Source organism: Chlamydotis macqueenii, chromosome 16 (assembly GCF_036417535.1).
Source record: "Chlamydotis macqueenii isolate bChlMac1 chromosome 16, bChlMac1.mat, whole genome shotgun sequence".
Taxonomy (NCBI): Eukaryota; Metazoa; Chordata; class Aves; order Otidiformes; family Otididae; genus Chlamydotis; species Chlamydotis macqueenii.
In genome coordinates, this window is record NC_141571.1 from 7,290,556 (window position 1) to 7,312,416 (window position 21,861).

Here is a 21,861-nt window from a genome sequence, read left to right on the forward strand (position 1 = left end):
AACACACACAAACTAGAGACCTCGTGATGAAAGACGTATCCCATTTTCCAGTCCTCAGAGCCATCCAGTCCTTCAGAACACTGATATGTTTCTATCTGAACATAGCTTTTCAGGAAGTGGCTAAAACATCACTCATAAGCTTTAGTAATCATCTGAAGAAATTGAAATCAAAAGGTGTTAGTTAGTCAGTAAGTTACCCTGTCTGGTCTACCCATACTATTATAAGATTTAGCAGCCTGTCAGCATCAGCCAGCTTTTTGACTGTACCCTTAAAAAGTCATTTTCTTCAGAGAGGATCCAACTTTTACAAGTGCAAACCAGGATGGTAGTAATGACAACAAAAGTCAGGGCTAAAAAAATGCAGAATCACTCCAACAATAAAACTCATCTGGAGAAATACTTTCTTTGGTTTACCTTAAGCAGAAGTGGATACTTGCAAATTCTCTGAATTGGAGTCAGCAGATAACCCTCTAGTGGAATGTCTGTCGTCTTTCTGCCTCCCAAAAGCATGCAACTCTATAATCAAAAAAGGAAACAAAAGTTACCTCAGACACAAAGCTTTCAGATGCTCTTTGATGTGATTTTGTATCCTTAAAACATATTAAGCTCAGAAAGCACTTTGTCACACCTAAGATACAGGAAACAGAACTTCATTCACCACTGAAACACAGTCACCAAGCCTGCAAGGTTCTTTGTGCATCAGCAAAAGAAAATTTGCTGTGGATAACAGTGGCTATGTAGAAAGGTATCTTCCTAAAGAAATATTATACAGCTGGTGACTCAGAAAAATGTCGTAACAATACGGTGACAGTCAAACCTAGATGCACTGTTACCTAAAAGAATCCAGCCTACCCCCAGAATTGACAGGACTATTCGTCTTCATTCACTACGCAAAGTTGGCACTGTTGCTCAAAAAAAACTCCTGAAGGCTAAAATAAAGCCTACTAACTAGTAATCATGTAATTAGCTCTAGTCCAATCCTTATGTCTGAAGGAAATCAAAGTGGAATTGAAATGAGTCATCTGCATCACATCCACCAATTCTCTGGCAAAACATTATGTCTAAGCACAGCTGGACAAACAGCATGGGCACACTGGCTGGCTAACCAGCACACACGTGGCTCTTGACCAGTCACAGCACATGTTGATGCTCGCCTAGCAAAAAAAAAAAAAAAAAAAAATGGCACATGCAGGCAAAGCTGCCTTGTAGCTAGAATGTGCAAGAAGCAGTGGAATTTAAGGAAATCAGGTTTCATTAAGTCTGATGTTCATTTTTTTTTTTTAAATAAGAGGGTTTCAGCATTAGTTTTGTGAAGCTCTGACTTCCTAACAGAAAGTAGGTGAAGGGCATTTCCCTACCTAGAAAAATTACTAGTCTTCCAGTGTTGTCCCCTTCATTGTTGTGTTCAGACAAGTATTGGATCAACACACCAAAGAAATCCAAATCCAAATAGATTTTAGGTTGAGGGGCAGAAGCAGCAACTGATCAACCCTTGCAATGCTCACACAATGACTTCACACAAATCTGTCGGGGCTCTGCCTTCCAGAAGAATCAGTTCACAGATAAATTTGTGCACACTACCTCAAAAAAAGTGATGTCCAACATTTCAGTAGATTAAGGAAATTCATGTCTCAGGACTGACACGGAAGGGGAGTATAAGAATTGGGTATGGCATCAAAAGAGAAGGAAAAAAAAATCTACATTCATTGACATGTCCTTATTTTGCCACAATAATTTTAATCTCTGTGTGATAAACAAACACTGACCTACTGTAAGCTTTTTATACATTTCCCTGAGGATCCTGTTATTGGCTGCTGCCAGAGACAGGTAGTGGACTCAGACAGACCTCCAATCTATTTCAGATAAACTACTCTACATTCCTGTTTGACCACGAATCTTCACTCCAAAAATCACCCCAGTTCCAAACCTGTCGTGTCAACAGAAGTTGAAGTTTAAATTCAGTTCAGCCAAGATGTGCTTGCTTTGGGGCATCACTGATAACATTTTCCCCTGTGAAATGTGTGCTGTGGCTCAGACACACTCTGAAATTTAGTGAGTTTTTGGCTGTAGTTCAACAATCCTCCTCTTCTAGGAATGTTCACAGACATCATACATAAATCTCATTAGTCCTAACTGGAATATTTTACAGATGATTGTCTGTAAAATAACCCTTCCCCAGGCTATTCTAGATCTGTGGCGTTGGCTACCAGCTCACAATGCTCCCTGTCCAATTTTCCAAGTCTCGAGTGATTCAGTCCTTCCCATCTCTTCTTTCAGCCCTCTCTCTAGCTCTGGGCTCAAAACTGCCCTTTAACACTTACTGATTTTTCAAACACATTCCCACATTCTATATTTCAGCAGCTGTGAGGGGGCAATCGGGCCAAATCCATCGCTCACAAGCAAAGCTTTGTATATTAAGACAGCTTTCTCTGCGTAGTGGCATTATAGCGTTGGCTTTAGGAGGCAGGGGAGAGGAGAAGGGAGGCCTGGAAGAAATTACAGCAGCCACAGCAAAGCAGACACTTCAGTGTAGCCTCTCCTCCCACATTTCATGGTATTTTAAGAGTCTCTTGGATTCAGGTGCTGCAGTGAGCCACAGCAGACAGTGTGACATCTTTTATGTGCCTCATGATCCATTTGCCAGCTGCTGCTGGTAACACAGACAGAAGGCTTTTGCCCATCCAGTGGAAGTGGAGAACACTCTGGATGTTGAGAAGGACGGTGTTTACATGCACTTTTGTCTCTTCTCTTTCTCATTAGCTTCTCTCAACAGAAGCACCCAGAGGAACAAGGAAAGGCTAATTTGGTGACTAAAACTAATGGTTTAACAAGGTTCAGTAAAACTCGTACATGACAGAGATTCTGACTACCCAACAGCATGCGTGTTTGTTCCTGCTGCTCCCTCTGAGGCGTATACTTTGTGGCTAAAAGAATGCTCTGGCCCTGCTGGTGACAGACATTTATGTAGAAGTTTTCTTTTGCCATGCTATATTGGGAAAGAGTAGACTTTTGGCAGAAAGGAAAAAAGAGGAGCAGAAAAAGGAACAGGTCCTTTGCAAAAAGACAGTCTTTCTTTTACCTCATAGCATTTACTGAGAAAAAAGCTAAGGTGCTGAATTAGTACGTCACCTACAGGCTAATCCCTTTCCAAATGCCATGCATTAATGGCCAGGAAAACACGACCCCCAAAACCAAGCAAAACTGAGGTGAAGGCTAGGAGAAGAAACATCCAAGAACAGGAAGAAAAACAAGGAATGCTGGGCAGAAGGCACTGTCTACTGGTTGTTCCTCCTCCCAGCCCAGCCTCTATAGAGGTATTTGAAGGCTGTATGCCAGAGTCCCTCCCAACAGAGACACTAATACATCATGGGCTGGATGGGGTCACTTTTGACACAGGCAGCAGTGACACAGTTAAAATAATTCATCCAGACTACATTTCTTGCCCACAACTGGACTCAGGGGGAAACGGGTGTTCAGAAGCAGGCCATATTTTCCTGCTGGATCTGCAGATGGTGAATTGGTCAGAGAACCAAGCAGGGGGTCAGATCCACTGGGAACTAATCACAGCCCTGCTGCTGACTTATAGCATTACTCCTTGTACAATGTTTGCCCAAATTTTCTGTTGCTTCTTAAAAAAAAAAAAAAAAACAAACAAACAAATAAACCTTCCCTGCTTCCACTGAAATCACTTATACCAGAGCTGTGCTTAGTTCAGCACCTGAACTCATCAGTGATTTCAATACCTACCCATCCCAAGTGCTGCATACCTGGAATGGGTAATATCTGCAAAATGCCCGGCGTTCCTGAGATACCAAAGTGTTACTAGGAGTGCAGTGCACAGTCAGATCATTAAGTCAAGAGTGCTAGAGAAGGTGCTTACCAAGAGGAATGTTCTCACTGTCGGGATCTTATTCAATTCCATCAGCAGTCTGAGTGCTTTCTCGTGGTTGCTACAGTACTTCTCGTACACAAAGAATTTGTCTTTCTGCAAAGAAAAACACAGTAACTTATTGACTCAGACAAAACTGGAGTGACTATTTTGTCACAGTTTGATATCAAATTCTTTACAAAGCCGTATGCACTCAGAGCAGCATTAGGGTTGCAATTTACAAGTAGTGTGTGATGCTCCTCTAATGTGAATAACGTACAGTGTTCCACTAATTCCTAACTTACTCTGTTGTAAGTCAACATCAGCTTTCTGAGCACAGAGACTTCCAGCACTTTTCCTCTTAATGCATCACTGAATTAATATAGCCTTTGCTGAAAGAATGGATTTCGCCATCTCAGGAACACCTGCATACGTGTCAGGATATTCCAGCAGAGCAGCCCAGAGCAGAGTGAAGCCAAGAGCAAGGGGGCTGACATTTCTGAGCTGTGCTGACCACTCTCACAGGATGAAGAAACAGAGGTGGCTGGGAAGAACCAAGGCCTGGAAGAAGCTTAGAGATCTGGAGGGGAACTATAACACAGAGCAGTCAGCTGGAAATCCCCTGCCTTTCAAGGCTGAGGGGGAATGCCCAGTGAGCTGGCTGGTTCACTGTGTTCTCAAATAAGCAGCAGACTTCAGTGTTTTGATGCAACACTAAACAGTGGGCTAGCTGTCCATAACAGTTACCCTAAATTGAAGGATTTCATTAAATACACATAAAATAACCAACATATTATAGAAATTAAAGGAAAGGAAAGGCAGCTTTGCAACTAGATTAACGTACTTACACTGACGTATTTATGTCACACCCACCAGCACATGCAGTGGAATGAAAGAAACAAGGATCAGCTGGCACCAAGTTCTGCTTTACTGATCTCCAGAACCAAAGACAGTGCAACTTCTTCTAAAATGATCAGAGATGCTGAATCCATTGCAAAAATCAGATATCTGGAAACACTGAAATGATTCACAAAAGCAGCACTATTTCCATGCCCGAGCAGATGTGAGCAAGATCTTTTCAAGGCTGTTGGGAAAGGCTGAACTTTCAGCAGCTATGTTACAAGCTTTCACTATTGCATTCACTGGAATAAAAGGAGGCTCAAGAGACTGTATGAGGCTTTAGTCAGATTAAAGAACTGGAACATTCAGAAGCCAAAAAGACTCATCAATTTTTGGGTCTTCCTACAATAGTAGTTTCTTTCCTGGTTCAGGTCAGCTTCTACGCCACAATGCAGTGCCATGCAGAGGTACTGAGACGAGCTATTTTGCATATCAGAAGTAATTTAAATGCATGAGCATGGCACTCTGACAGGGGTAATACGCGAGACCCTCCAGAGCTGGCAACTCACGGAACCACGCCATGTAGACAATGACCTCCAGAACTGGTTGAGACATTCACATCATTAATTTTATATTTAGGATCCTAGCCTGAAAGTGTTCTACCTGAATTTTTTCATCTCCCCAGAATTAGGAAGTTTGGTTGGTTTTTTTTTTTTTTTTTCTCCTCCAGTTTTGACTGGAGTCCTAGTACTCTTCAGAGATGTAGAGCCTCCTATGTTAGCTGAAGGTATCCACAGCATCTAGCTACTTTTAAGACAGCTCATAGTGACCCATACAAAAACCTACTGCCAACTGAAGGAGTTAAGTAACATGAATCCATGGGAATACATCGAAAATAAATTGTGTTACTATCAGTTTAGGAGAATTTGACATTCTGGTCAACGGCTAGATGTACATGCTCAGAGACTGTAAAATGCTTTTGGGTTTGGTTTATCACCAATCTGCCAACTTTTTTTTTTCCCCCTCCTTGTGCTTCCAAAGGGAAGAATTGAGAATAAACAGATGTATGTCCAAACACAGTAACAATGGTACAAAGCAAATAAAACAACAGTCACAAAGACTATGGTGCAAAGAGCTGGAATGCAGATGTTTGAGACTTTTATCCTTCATCTACAGCTGTTCATATTAGTACTGGAGTTTAACACTGGGAAGTTGAAAAGAAACAAAGGCTTCTGACCACCAGATGCAGGAAAAAGAAGGGGTGGGTCCATAGCACAATAGAAAAGAGGTAATTGAGAGGCACAGGATTGTTTTCAACCATAAAAACCGGAGAGTTACAGAATGAGAAGACAGATATATGAGTTTCTCCTACATTTCCTCCTCTCGCCTCTCAACTCCCTGGATGCACACAAGCAGCATGCTTGAAACTAAAAATAGTAACCATTAACACAACAGCATCCGTTACATCAATACACACAGTGTCGCTGCTCAGGTTTCTGACTGCAGCTTTGAATGCCTGGAATTTTGGGAGGTTATATTTAGATCATGACAAAATCCCTTTGCTAAAGCTCAAGTCAGTACAATAATTATACACACACCAGAGTGCTTTCATCAAGTATTTTCCAGCTGTCCTTCATGCATGAGACCCACAAATATGAGAACTATGCTTTAAATTACTCAGTGTCTGAAGTGTTTAATTTCCTCTCTGGGTGACATTCAGTCCTGGGCTCTCCCATCTCCTGGTGAGGAAATTATCAGTTACATAATTACAGATGTTAGCCCAGGAATTCTGAACCTGCAGTTACTCTATATTATAGGGCAATTACGGTCAGCGATGTGACCACGTAAAAATGTCACCTTCTTACTCAGCAAATCTGCTGGATACACACAGCTAGACTTTCTGATTTTGGTGACAGAAGTCTATGCTGTTCTCAGTTTGGTTAAAATAAATCTTTAACCAGTAGTTTATTTTCCAAATATGCTATTTTGGGTCCATTAAAACTGCCCACAAATTAGTGCAAATTTGAAAATAGTTTTGACTAGGAAAAGACAGACACTTGGAAAATTCTAAGAATTTTATTTGGACATATTTTTAACAAGGCATGACATTTTCTTCTTTCAAAGCAGGCTGAAGCCAATTTTGTCAACATGAAAAACCTAAACAAAACAGAAGATATAATTCTCAACAAAAGAAGATCCCTGATGACTTAGACAGTAAAGCCGATCACTTGCACATTGCTGCTAAAAATGAGAAGAAAACATGCTTCCCTTGAGCAAGTTTCTAGCTATTATGTCACCAAACCTCTAGCAATACGGCAATATCAGAAATAGTGTCCATCAATTCTCTGCCCCTCTGCTCTGCAGGCAGTCATAAGTTTTAATGACTTGCACAAAAGAGCCTATGCTGATGAGGTGTGATTATTCTAAGTGTGGTGTATATGCTCTCTTTGATGTTAAAGACTTGTTCTACCTGCCATTGTGTTTAAGGCTGCAGATTCGATTTTGAATGAATGCTTAAGTATATTCTTTACTGTCTGTTATGGTCATACTGAACGACAATTCCAGAAGAAATTCTAGCACCTAGCATCAGACAATGAACTTCTCATGATCATCTGATCAAACACACTAGGGCAAACAATGTCTGTCTTCCAGAGTAAAAACAATTTTTCACACCTGAATATCAGAGCAAGTGTACTTCACCATCTGTTAAAGTACTTCAAAAAGTCTACGTGCAATCATTGCACATTTGGCGCTCTGGTAAAATCTGCTTACTTGCTTCAGGTGTTACTCAAGATCTGAATCCTTCAGAGCTGGAGATCCAGGGGAGAATGTCCTAGCACTACTATAAATGGATCAACTCTGATCCAACAGGCTCATAACAACTAAAAGCAGTGTCCTGTTTCTGAAAATCAGTGGACTGTTGTTGAGTGAGGCTTAGAGCCCAAGCAAATTAGGAAAAAGATTCAGGCCTACACAGATCACAGGAAATTTAGCAACATAGATTTAATGAACAAGACTCAAACACTGTAGTCTGGTGGAACTCCACGTGGGGAATCCGGGGATCTCTATTAAGGATATATGGCACAAGGAGACTTACAGAAAATAGGCACCACTAAGAAATGCTATGTCTGGAAAAAAACAGTACTTCAAGAATTCTCAAACTATTCACCAAACTTATGAGCATTTTTAATATTGAGTTTCTGAAGAAAAGCACCTGCGCTAACATCTGGCTCCTGACAAGGACTTGGTTCATAATCAGGACTAAGAATGACTTTGCCAGGTGACAGGAGATACACTAATATATTCAAGATTCACAGGCCATGTGTCACTTCCTCACTGCAAACTCCCCTGAGGATACACTGTGATTTGATAATGAAAAAGTAGCACTGAGGGTGTTCTTCCCAGCATTACTTCTAAGCACACTGCAACAAGAGAACCTTACCCAAAATATCAAAGAAATGTTACCCACAGTTTCCCTGGGTAAACTGGCTAACAACATGTACTCTGAAAACAGCTCCTCAGCCGTGCTGCAGGAGTGCATCACTGGAAGAGAACAGCTGGCCCTTCTCCAGGAAACCTCAAGTGTGCTGCAAGGGCTTCTTGTGGTGGGGAAATACTGCACACCATTTTAAAAAACCCAGCTGGTTTCAGCACCATTAAAACACCTTCAGAAGTATTGTTTCTGTGGCACATTTTTTTATGAATGCCTCTGCTTCATCAGAATACTCACAATTAGGGAAATAGAGCTTCGGGAGCCTGAGCAGAGAGGAACTGAAGACTCACTCTGAACCACAGTTACCACCGGCATCTCCCTGTCACTTACTGGGGACTCACTATGGAAGCCTTTGCACAAATCCCACCTCCCTCACTCCCAAATACGCACAGCACAGCTTGTTTCCTAAAATCTAGGCACGATCTGCATGCAAGGACAGATTATTTCCTCCTCACCTGACCAACTTCTGTTGACTCTTCCCTACTCAAACTTGAGGTACCACAATGCTCCTAAAGGTATTCCTACACTTCCTTAAGGTAATTATGGATGAGAGAAGCTTTTTCTATATATTCTGAATCGAATATATGCTCCTTCTGAATATACGTGCCTTCTGCACAAGCTTCTTCCCAAAGGGATCACGAAACTGTCAAAGTCCACATTATTTGCAATGCACTCCACAGACAGCAATTTAAACGGCTCTCAAATTGCCCTCATCAGAAGACAAATTCTTGCCAGCACTCACCCGTATACATTACGGTTTCATAATTCCTCTATTGTTACATGTTTGAAAATAAGGAACATTTCATAATTATCAAATTTAACAGTAATGAAGTTACAAAATGATATGTTCATATGCAAGAAAACACCATGAATGACTACATATATAGTGCTTGAATCCAGTCAAACGACAGGATGTTAACACTTCTGGTTGTTCAGTGCCACTCTGAAACATGGCAGACAATTTGACAGCATCACTCAAAAGCCATCTAATTTTGATTCCCTCACTAATGAATACTAATATATTAGTACAGCACATCTTGTTGGTAAGCAATGGTCCTAATGAGCATTCAAGGCTTTAACTAAGTTCACCAGCAAATTTTTCAGCAGCTGACAATCAGCCTTCACATCAGATACAATTTTTGGTTACGGTCCCAATATAACACTTTCCAACATTATTTTAATAACTGATACGGCATAAATAAAAATTAAACAAGGAGGGGCAGCTGATAAAGCTCTATGAGTAATGAATGGCTGTACAATTGCTGGCCACTCAAACCCGATGAACTGTGAAAGCATGAATTTTGATTATGAAAGCTTTATAGAACATATTTTGATAGTAAGTTGGCCTGTGGCTTAATGGAGTTAATTAGACTTTGGAGAAATGGCTATTCCGTACATGCTTTCTAATTTTAAAAATATCTCAGGAGGGCTGCTCCAAGTGAAAAAATGTGCAACTTCAAATTATTTCACATGTAAATTAGGTAACTTTGCATTTCAATGAGTCCAGCTTGTAACTAGGTGTATATAATAACTGATCTCGCATGTACGATGCGCTCTATATACATATCAGTCAGAGGATGGCACACATGCATGATTGAAAATTGGGCCAAATTAAAAACAAAAAAAATTCTATCGCAGAAGAAACAAATTACAGTGAGAGAAGCAATGGTAGGATGAAAAGCTGCAACTGGATATACCTAGCAGTACCAATCTGACTAAATCATGTTGGCACGCATGACCATACTATGGGTGTAGTAGGAGAACAAATAACACAGCTATCAGACATGAAGTCAGATGGCATAAAATTATCTTGTCAAAGTGTTCTAAACAACCTGGAATTGGCAGAGTGAATTTGTATCATATTAACTACATTGCATTCTATATCTCTGGCATTCTTGAGCTGTATTACGAGTTGAAAAGCCAAATTTTATTTACTTTTGAGCTACAGAATGCAGGTACTTATTTATTCCATGGCAAAAGGCTGCGTGTTGTAACTTGGGCTGCATTTCAGCAAGATAAGCCATCTCACGCTCCATTCCATTTACTGAAGGATAAATGTATGCATAGACACTAACTACTGTAAATGATGTATTGTCCTTTAATTTTGATCTTTGTAGGTTTCCACTTTTTTAAGTTTTAAAATGCACACGAAAATTATTCATTTACTTGAAACCATGCTGCTTTTTTGAAACATTTGGAACCAAAACAGAAAAATTCTCAGCAACAAAACGTGGTGAGCTGGGTGAGGAAAAAAAAAAAATAAAGTAAAAATCAATGGGAAAAGGAAGAGTTTCTAAAAATACTTTGGTTTTTAGCTGAGTTTGATGTAGTTTCCATTGTTCTAACCTCATTCATAAGTTTTTTCCCACCCTACCTACAACTCTCATACAAGACATACATTGTCATAGTATTGCCACAAGCCTTAAAGATTACGGTTAGCTAAGGGACATGGGAGTTTATGACAGGAAACTGCACTTTCAGATAGCGTTAAGTCATTGTACTTACAAATTTTAAGAAAACATTTCCCAGTTCATGCTGAGACTGAGGTTCTGGTTGTAAACAAAATTCTAGGGCAGCCAGGAACTCCTTGTGAACACCAAGAATGTCTTCGATGTTAGAAAATAAGATCTGAAATATAAAGAGAAAACCATTGCTAGCTGTTAATATATCCGAGAATGTTTAGTTAAAGTAGCAGCACCAAAATATTGTGGCTCTAGACTTGTTGTGATAGGATCTAAAGCACAGATAGGGACTCATACGGAATGAATTACACTGTATTTACCCCTTTCCTGGTTCTCTATGGAAATCTTTATTGCTACTGAAGCACCTGCTGTAAATGAAGGTTGTCTTTCCAGGTACCTGTATATGATGAACGCGAGCAACCTCTTTCAAGTCTAGATATTTCCTACAAGACCAACCAGGTGAAAGGAATCACAAGGACCAAATTCACCTTGCAAGAGAGAAACAGGAAGTTATCTGCCTTTCCTTCCCACATGTAAGAAATGACTTTCTGGAAGAAAGGGACTTGAAGCTATCACACACATATGTATCTATAAATAAGAGATCAAATCTCTGCCACATGGGATCTAGCATGTCACTGGCAGAAGTACAGAATAGCATAAAATACTTGCAAACCACAAGAGCAGCATTTTAGAGTTCCCTTTCACTGATCTCAGTGGTTGTAAAAGGTGGATGTAATGGGATAGAGGCCCCTAGTTCAGACATGTACTAAAAAGGTAAATGTGCAATCTCACAGCTAAATGACTTCTAGTGATTTGAATATACATGTGCTAAGGGGAATAAAATGCCAAGGTGAAAGCTGCTACAAACACATAAGCTTTGTAAGTCTTAATCATTTTCTTACAAACATGAAAAGAAAGCGTGAATACACATATAGGAGATGGAATGCTACCTACACAGGAAGAGAAGTTCTGATGCATGGTGACACAGCCATCAGTATTGACAGCCACTGCAGGAAAACCTGAACAGGCAGAGTAAATCCTGGAGTCTGCAGTGACACACATACTGCAGACATTTTCTGTCACTTTGTGTTAATTATGCCACTTGCAAAAAGAAGATATGCAGTGCAGTCAAACCAGCTTGCACATTGGAAGCAGCCTTCCAGGTCTTGCACAGTGAGTGGGTGACACTTCTCTGAACCCCAAAGCGTGCAGCTTGACAGAACCAGACTTCATCTTCCCGGCATCCAGTGGGGGAAGGGATTGAGCCTAACGTCTCCCAATGCTTCCCAAAGGACTTTATTATAACCCTAAGCTTTTTGACTTTATGCAGTGGAATTTATTCACCAGATGTGACACTGATTCAGCCTGGTGGATGTGATGTCGCAATAATTCAGTAAAATAATAATCTGTAAGTTAAGTCTAACCATTAACAACAGGAATAAAACCTCAAATTCTGATTTAAAACCAGTTTCTCTCTAGTTTTGTAGGGGTAGATGAGATCAGGATTTCAAGGAGTCTTCCTCTCTGCATGTACCCAGGTTCAACTCTACACCTTCTGTTACTCAAGGATGGGCAGAGTATTTCTCTCAAATTCCTCGTGCAAGCTAGATGCATGTACAGAGCAGAGCATGTTGCATCTTCCCTGTCTTTGCTCCCTTCTTTCTTCAGGAATACTGAGCTATGTTAGTATGCACCATCATAAACGCATACTTGGCCTCATATCTCCTTCTAGCTCTGACTAAACAGAAAGACTAACACACTGAATTTGCACTGATAGGCTCTGAAGCAAAATAAAGCATAGAGAGCTAGGATCACTTGATTGCTTCCAGAAAACTTCCAGTGCAAATTCAAGCGGAGTATATATGGTTCTGTCACATGGCTGAAACTGATGGGATGACACGGTAGCCTGTCTGCGTGGCTTTGCCAGAAGCTATGCCAAAAGGGGATTAACAAGGAACAGGAACACATCTGTCAGGGATGATTTTATCCTTCAGAAGCAGTCTTCAGGGGGTACTTTTTCATCCAAGGAATATCTGCATAATCTAATGAATTCCATGGTGGTCAGCAGCAGAGCTCTGCTTGCAGCAAAATTTGCAGATAACAAGAGTCACTTGAAAATCAAGGCAGCAAATCAATCTTTACTGCCTGTGCTCCTCTATCTGACACACAGTTACCATTTATAAGCCTCATGCCAGGATGTATGTCTGGCAGCTTGTGCACACCCCCAAGTTGTACTGCCTTCAGTCTACTGTATCAGTAAAACGACATTAGTGTCCTGCTGTGAATGTAGCATAATACTAACATATCAGAGTTACTCCCACATGAGGCAGCAAATAAACTAAAAATATTTTTTAATGATGTTTCTGCAGCTTTTCCTCAGTGGAGTTCTTACAAAATCTGTGCCTGGTATAGGACTCAACGTGGCCATTCTGGAAGGGGATTCAGTGGCCAAAGATTACTGAAGTCTCCAGTGCTCAGTGCCAGCTGTAGGAGAAACGTGCAAAAATAATATTGGAGCAATAACCCAAATTATCTCAAAAAGCACTTTCTCCTTTTGCTCAGACGTGAGTGACTGTCAGAATACTCTGTATTTTCCACTAGACATTTCTGACACATGAAGAAAGAGAGGAAAAGACACGCTTCTCCTTACACAAGCTGCCAAACCATTTATACCGTCTCTGCTGCCAGCCACCTCACGGCTCTCTGGTGACTCAAGGCAGTTATCAGGAGTCCCTGCTTGTCCTGCCTCTACCAGCAAGAGGAGAGAAAGGAGAGGGAAAGAACGAACTACTATTTTTCAGCTGCAGGAAAGACAATGAAATTATTTGGGGTAGGTGGAGAAGGGGAGCAGGAGGAAGAGATAATACTGACTTTGATCAGGAGAACTGTGCCTTTGTGATTCTATTTCATCAGCAATCGGCCTAGGCCCTTATTACTGAAGAGAAGCTCTGTTATTGAAAGCTGGGTACTGTATAATAAGAATAAATGAGGTCTCTCAGTAGCCTCAAAGAGATCCCCCAGGCACTTCAAGAATGATACAATAACGAAGTGGTACTTCCCCAGAGGAGTGTGATGAAACTTCAAATACAAATACATTTAAATCAGCAAAGAAAATACAGCTTCTTCTGCAGGTACTGCATCTGATTATGTGGAGGACATAATTAATATTTATTTTGATGATATATTAGTAATGATCTAATAATAACTTTCATCAACATCTGTGGCTGTTCAAAATTGGCAAATGGTGTAGGTTTATTTCTGATGAAGAGCTTACTTTTTGCACAGTTCTCTGCACATGAGATCTACTGTCACTCCCACTTGCAGTACTGCATCCAGTTCTAGAGCCCCCAACATCAGAAGGACATGGACCAGTTGGAGTGAGTCCAGAGGAGGCCACAAGAATGATCAGAGGGTTGGAGCACCCCCAGGCTGAGAGAGCTGGGGCTGGTCAGCCTGGAGAAGAGAAGGCTCCGGGGAGACCTTATAGTGGCCTTCCAGAACCTAAAGGGGGCTTATAGGAAAGACGAGGAGAAACTCTTCAGCAGTGTCTGTTGTGATAGGGTGAGGGGTAATGGTTTTAAACTAGAGAGAGCTGGATTCAGACTGGATATAAGGAAAAAAGAGCAAAGCCTAGCATTTCTGAAATAGCACCCCTCCTACGAGGACAGGCTGAGAGAGCTGGAGCTATTCAGACTGGAGAAGAGAAGGTGACCTTTCAACACCTAAAGGGGGCCTACAGGAAAGACAAGGAGAAACTCTTTAGCAGGGTCTGTTGTGACAGGACAAGGGGTAATGGTTTTAAAATAGAGGGAAGTAGATTCAGGCTGGGTATAAGGAAGATATTTTTTACACTGAGGGTGGTGGAGCATTGGCACAGGTTGCCCAGAGAGGTGGTGGATGCCCCAGCCCTGGAAACATTCCAGGCCAGGCTGGATGGGGCTCTGAGCAACCTGATCTGGTTGGAGATGTCCCTGCTCCTTACAGGGGAGTTGGACTGGATGGCCTTTAAAGGTCCCTTCCAACCCTAACTATTCTATGATTCTAGTCACTTGTCTACTTTTTCTTCAGCCATTCCCAAACTTACTTCAGATTCTAGACAATTTCTGGGGAGAAGGGACTTTCGAACTGGAAGACAGTGAGAGGCTTAGCTCCACAAAGCTACCAAGCTGTGTTGCTACCAGCCCCTTCTGATGTCAGTCAGTCAGTGTTACAGTATTGCTAGCCTGTAGAACAAATAGCAAAAATGGGGGCTAGAGCCCTGCCAGGACCCCTGTCCACTCAGGTAATAGTAGTGTGTGAAACAGAGGAACCAAGCCTTGGGGAAACGCGTGCCGGCTGCAGTAGCGCTGGCTGGCATGATGTACCTATCATTGCTGCACTCTACTCCCACAACTCTAAAGGGCAAAGCTTCTGCTGATTTAGGAGCTGCAGGATCAAACACAAGCCCCATAAGCCTCTAATGGCAAACAAGCTGCACCACATCCCACTGATCATGAGGTTTCACTTGTATATGTGTACAAAGAGGGTTCTCGTTCTGTATGTATATGCATACAGGGAAGGTTTTAAAGCCAAATTACTACTACAAGAAAGTGCATTTATGAAAATAAGCAACAAGGCCTCCTATGACTATAGGCGCTAGAGAAGCTAGTACCTCGCAGCTCTGTGTTCTACATCCCATATCTCTCTCCAGTGAGACATTCATTCAGGAACCTCCTCATGCAAGGGTCTCCCGTTACTTAGTCCCCCCCCACAAGAACCAAATTCCTTCCCATTAGAACACAAAGGAATAATCCTGCCTCCTTCTCATAAGCCCTATCAATGTTAGATTTGTAAAAGACAGCAGATGCAAATTGACTAACTGAATACTGTCAAGCAAAATAGGCAAGACCTGTGCATTCTCTGCTTTCCTCTCAAAGACACTGAAAAGGCCTCTCTGTCCTCTACCTACTGTTTCACAAATCTTGCCAAAAGTTAGTATCTCTGACAACACTACACTGTTGTCAAATTTTACTGAAATTAGCTGCTGGGATGAAAAATTGCTGGAAGATGACAGCTATACGAATGGGCAAACAGATTGACAGATAAACTGTCAACATGAGCCTCTTTTACTTAGGGAATCAGCTTAATAATAAGCATCAATATGATGCTCAAGGATACTTGATATTCATACCCCTGAATCTAGCTTTTCATTACCTATCATTTTCCCTACCAAGAAAATGAGGAAGATAGAAGAAATACCTTCACATTCTCCTCCGTTATGTACTTCTCAGTTTTGTCCACAGCATTTTGGCGGATCCGGTGAAGAAATGCCTGCAGAGATAAAAAAGATTATGTTCAAATGGCTTGATATAGTTTAATGTCAGTCTTTCATATCCTCTAGTTTCCCATCAACACAGGGTGGCTGATTACCTTTAAGACCTAAAGAATGTAAACATTTACCAGATCACCACCACAGTTCTTAGACTGAGGGCTGCACTCAGGGCAACACAAAAGACATTTCCTTCAATGTTGTTGGGCTTTGCCAGGCAATAAATGTCTTCCCTCTGTTGAAACTTTTAGACTTAATTACTACTACCAATAGACAACAGCAAGGGTCTGTTTGGTTTTTCTTTGAAGGTTTCCCCCCCCTCTCTAAGATGCAGCGGTTTTGACTTTGGGAGGTAGCGTGCCTGATGCACATCAAGAGTTATGTCAGCAAAAAGGACTGCAAAGAACGACAAAAGGACATTCATGCTGCTGGAGCTGAGGCACGTCCAAGCTATGAGCTCGGGTTATGGACAAGTTCAACACACTCAATACTTGGGGAGAGGAAATGGAAATCGCCAGACAGTGCCTGGGACACTATCCTGTTTGCTGTTATTTCATCTGGTTAAAAACAGAAAAAAAACAATGCTGGAACTTCACATTTAGGCCAAATTTTCCCTTCCCTCAGCCCTGTACAACTTTGGCATTAACAGACAAATCAATCAAAAGCTCCAGGCCAGATACAAATGGACAGTGATCTGAGTATCAGCCTTCACAGCATAATTCTGTCTACTGGAAGTCAGGACCTACTTGCATTTGCACTGAACATACCCACAACATATTTGATCCAGTGAGAAGGGTTTAGCAAAGCAAACTATGGGATTTCTACCTCAGGTCTCTGCTGTTTTAGCGGAGGCTAAAGGGCACCTCTGAACTGAGTGTAGGGAATTTTGCCTTGCATAGGCATCAGCAGCAATACAAATACCTGCAGGTGAGACTGAAGGAAAGGCAGTGAGGACAGAATCTGCTGTGATAAACTACACGACCCATGCACAGAAGGGTAGAGGGCCTTCCTTTCTGTCCTTGTTAGTGACTTCCAACTCACCTCCCACACAAAAGAGTGAGCCCTGGGAGTGCTGTGAACAAGAAAGAAAGAAACTTTTCCTACCCACCTGAGACAGAGAGGGGAAGTGGGTCATTTCTTTGTATTTATGGTACAAAGCAGCTTTGTTACAGCTTAATAATAAAAGGCTTTTAAAAGTTGAACTATTCCTGAGCAATGCCCAAGTCAGCTGATGCGCACTCAGCTTTTTTATTTTTCCTTTTGCCTGTTGGGATTGGCATCAGCTTACAACCTGATAAGAGTTGGAGCTTTCGGAATACTTTCACCTCTGGTATTCTGGTAGAAAAAAAGGTGACTGTCTCTCTCTGACTGCCAGCACTAAAAGGGGCACATCTCTGTTCCCGCTTAACCATGGCTGTCACTTGTCAGCCATTCACACTTTACAGGACCAGCATCAATAAAAAAAAAAATAATAAAAAAACCCACAAAAAAAAAAAAAAAGTCATTACTGAGGCACACAGACCCTACATTTGTTTTCAGCCCTGGATTCTCAACCTGCTTTTGAACAAATTTCAAGGACTATAACCATGTTGCTCTTCTTGTATTGCTACACAAGGAGGAGATCCTGGCTAGATTCCCGCTAGACATGGAGAGCCTGGAGCAGGTTGTGCGGACTAAGAAGCCTGAAGAACAGATTGCTGCATTAAAGGAATAGGACAAGCATGCCAGCAGCGGAAGAGGCATTTTATAAGAACCAGCCAGTCCACCTTGCCAATAATCTGGCCAGGAACTGTTGCAATGTCAATGTGCTGCCCAGCACCTTGGCAACAGTCAGGGAACTGAGATGAAGTGTTCAGCACAATGATTAATGGCAGGAGGATTGACAGGAATAGCTATTGCCCTCCCACTTCAGTGTTGGGTGCGATATCTGAGCATTAATAACCAGGTATCTGACTTATGAGGTAGCACATCATATTAAAGTCACTTATTTTCAAAAAGATAAGACAGGCAGAGACTTTTCCTTGCTTTAATCACATCTCTGTTTGGAGACAACAAATCCAATTGGAATGATTAATTAATCTACACAATTAGCAGCTTCACTGGTGACTAACAGTTACCTGCATATTAGTCCCAGTATGGTGGGTCTAATAATAGAAAGCTGGTAAACACAAGCGCAAATCACATTAGCTGTTACAGGCTAGTCACTAAAAAACACTGAGTCTGTGTTAATCTAAAAACCAGCTTTTCTGTGACGCTTGTCTGAAAAGATCATTTAATATGAGTGGGAGAAAGGGAGAAAAGGAGACAGAAAAATCAGACAGAAAACGAGAAAGGCACAGAAGCATGGAGAGAGTAGAAAGGATGAAAGCCATGAGAAGGAAAGAGGTAGTCAACTTCGCAGATAGTTTGTCAAGTCTCCTACAGCCTCTGATTTGTCTTGATGTGCCCGAACAGCAGTCTCGCTAGTAATAGTAGAGCAAGACAGTTACAAGATATTTTGGTCATAGACATTTAGTACTCTATTTTTCAAAATGCAGACCTCCAAAAATCAAAACTTAGTGGATGCAGACCTATTTGTTCCTCAGTTTTCAAGATCTCCTCATGTGCAAACAGAGTCTTTCGCAACTCAATCATTCAAATTAAAAAGCATGATAAACACAAGCTACTAAACAGCAGCTCACAGAGCTAATGTCGCACACCCTGTGCACATGACAATACTGCTTTCCTTCCAAACCACTTCTAGCTTGGAAAAAGCAGCCCTTTTCCCAGAGATGTTATTCAGACATTCAGGTCAATGTCTTCCAAACTTCTCAAGGCATTTTTTTGTTCTACTGTTTTTACTAGGCTCTAAGTCCACCTGTACCAACACCATCCCTCTGTTCACCTGGTGACACAGACTAAGATCCATTACACAAGCAGTATGCAACTCTCCTTGGGAAACACAGATACAAGGAGTAGTATGATCCTTCATTAAACCAATTGATTTATCTGGAAAATCAGACAGGTATTTGGGCCAGGACATCACAAAGGTGATGAAAAAAGAGAGGGGCTGGTGGTGAATATTAAAAACCTTGCCATTCTTATATCTTATTTATAGTCCAAAACACATTGTTATTGAAGAGGAAGTAGTTGAAGGGGTAAAGGCTTTTCTGGCCACCTAAAACGCTACTGAGACAAACGCTCTCTCTGGCTGCTCCAACCTCTTCACACTCTACACAACTCATGTATGAATTCAAGGGGTTTAGTCTTTGACGTTTTTCATGAGGAACTGTCAGGGACCCCTCAGTATAATCATCTTCAACTGCAACACTTCCGAGCTCTGCAAAAACAAACTCTCCTCCAGGGATACATGGAAGTACAGGGGTGAGCTTTCTTGGGAACTCCTGAAAAACATTCCTAGGCCAAAGCAGGATAACCATGATCACCTCTCCACCACAATCTAAAGTGGAACACTCTACTGTGGGGTGTCGGTGGTTTCCTATGCTTACAAACTCTCAGGGATTCAAGGAAGGACAGCAACTCATGATACACACTATTCTGAAACAACCACCACATATCAGATCAGTAAGATACTGTTGAACAGCAACAAAAGTAGACTCTGCTCACTTCTTTCTGCTTACTGTATGCTGGACAGGACTGAGAAGGTTAAAAATTTCACAAAAGATAAAAAGATGGCAGATAACATGACTTCTTGCTTATCAGCAAAGATGCTGCATTTGCTCTCTTGCCATTTGTAGTGTTCTGCTGTGCTCAGAACGAGCAACTCCAGTTGTATGGTGGACTACTGCTTGCACAACAGAGGAGGAGAGAAGGACTGGTAGAGCTCATGGGTCCAAAACAAAAACAGGTCATGGCACAATGTGGGGAAAAATGTGAAACCAGACTGATAAATTTTCATTGTCCTGATAAAGGTCTGTGAAGGTCTCATCTTCCTTGTGTGTGCTAATCATTAGGAATACAGCCCAGAGAGGATTTGTTTTTGTATAACAGTTCTGCTGCTGCATCAACATAACATTTATTTGTGCACTGTGACTTGTTGCCCTAGAGGTCTGCTGCTTCCAAACTCAGCAGGCCATGTCTGATGTTCCTCATGTCATGCACAAACACAGCTTGTAGTCTGTCTTACGGTACAAATGCCTTGCAGGAGTCAAGCAAATCTATGACAAATTATGATGAGTGCAGTGAAATGCTTCCTTTCTGCACCATGTCACATTAGATAAGTTCCTTCCAATAAATACTAAGACAAACACATTGCAAACCTAGGTATAAAAGTTCACTTCAGTAAATAAGTTATTTGTAATGGTCCCTTTTTCATGCAGGTGTTTTATTCTCCAGTTCGCAACCCATCGTTGCAATGAAACCTTGTTGCTTTGAGTGTCTTGGCTGCACCTCTGAACAGCAACAGCACAAAGCATACTTTAAGGAAAGAATCTGCTAATTGTGAGTTGTTCTCATGTGAAACAGACTGAAATAACCGGGATTTATTATTTTTAATGTTTTTCAAATGGCCCTTGTTGAACTTTGATTGAGCCTTAACTTTGTTAGGGAAGATTAGTGTTCATCACTTTCTATGTAGCATGAAGTAACACATGGCAAACACTAGGGACAAGGTAGCGATATTTTGCTCATGCCTCTTCTCAAGATTCATATCTAAGGCAGATACTTCCTCAAATGTTCAGAAATAGCAAGAGAATTCTGATTAAACAGCAAGGCAAGCAAACTGTGCATAACTCTGCAGGAAACAAAAGGAGAACAGAAACAGACAATGGTGAGGCAACTGGCTACCACATCCAGAAGGAGCAGTATCTGAAAGCACAACCCTGGGACGACCGTTTTCTGAACGGGTGACTGCAATTTCATATTGCCCTTAAGAGACAAGTGAGGAAGTTTTGTTAATCTCATCAGTTATTAGGACTGATTGAGAACTACACAGGGATCTAGATGAGCCTGGTATTTTCACTGCTAAAATGAATAATTTGCTTTACACTTGTGCAATCATTTAAAGCTTCTTGCAAGTGCAGACATTTCATTTTACAAAAATATGCTTACAGTGAAAAATTGAGAGGTGACATGGACAACAAATTTCATCATTTGACCATCATTAGCATCTTCACCTTGCAAGGACAGCATAGGGGCTATGCATTAATCTGTCTCTGACAATATTGAGTAAAACTTGTCATGACTATCTGAACAAGAACTTGCAAGTGTAAGTTCAATTTCCTTTTTTTATCACCTGAATAAGTGTTGCCACTAAATGTGGCTGCCTTCATTGCAGTACAACAGAGATACCAAAAAACTCCATTGTCTTCAGCAAAGCAGCTTGAAAGTCCTGTGGGAACACAGCTCTACTGAAACAGACTGATGATTTAAAATGAATGTTTGCTGAAGTTTGTGTTTTAAGAGCAGGTGCATCCTTGCTCATGTTTCTCAATTGTTAGCTTGAACCTTGTCATCCTGACCATGTTCTTTTGCTTTCTATCAGATATGCAGTTTATAAGCTAAAGCTCCACACAAATGACAGGAAACATAAATATCCTGCATCCGACATGAGAACTGCAGTTCTCACCTGCACTGAAGTCTGAAAGACAATGCAATAAATCTCAAAATAATTTAACAACGCACAGGGCTGTTCAGACAAAATAAATCCCATCACAACCTTTTTTCCCCCCTTCATAACAACTACACGTGCTTTTCTACAGAAAACTAAGTCTTTCGGCATCCCCCTTTAAGCACGTTGTAAACATCTGAACGCAGATCTTTCACTGAATGGTAGCACGGCTTTGAGTTACCAACCAATTGGGAATCAAGTCATCTCAACTGAAGGTGAACCTACTTCAGTTCTACTGTTCCTAGAGTGGTCTGCAGTACTGTGCACTGTTAATCAGCATCT

At 41.3% G+C, this 21,861-nt stretch overlaps 1 protein-coding gene across 2 annotated transcripts in view; it reads right to left on the reverse strand.

Moving 5' to 3' along the window:
• Nucleotides 1-21,861, reverse strand: part of PREX1 (phosphatidylinositol-3,4,5-trisphosphate dependent Rac exchange factor 1) — a 174,028-nt gene that overhangs the window by 89,834 nt on the left and 62,333 nt on the right. For both annotated transcript variants that reach the window (XM_086760400.1, XM_086760399.1), the window contains exons 2-5: nucleotides 15,902-15,973; nucleotides 10,707-10,829; nucleotides 3,881-3,985; nucleotides 415-516 (exon numbers count right to left, since the gene is read on the reverse strand). In XM_086760400.1, the coding sequence (XP_086616526.1) occupies nucleotides 415-516; nucleotides 3,881-3,985; nucleotides 10,707-10,829; nucleotides 15,902-15,973 (402 nt within the window). The remainder of the gene's footprint in view (nucleotides 1-414; nucleotides 517-3,880; nucleotides 3,986-10,706; nucleotides 10,830-15,901; nucleotides 15,974-21,861) is intronic.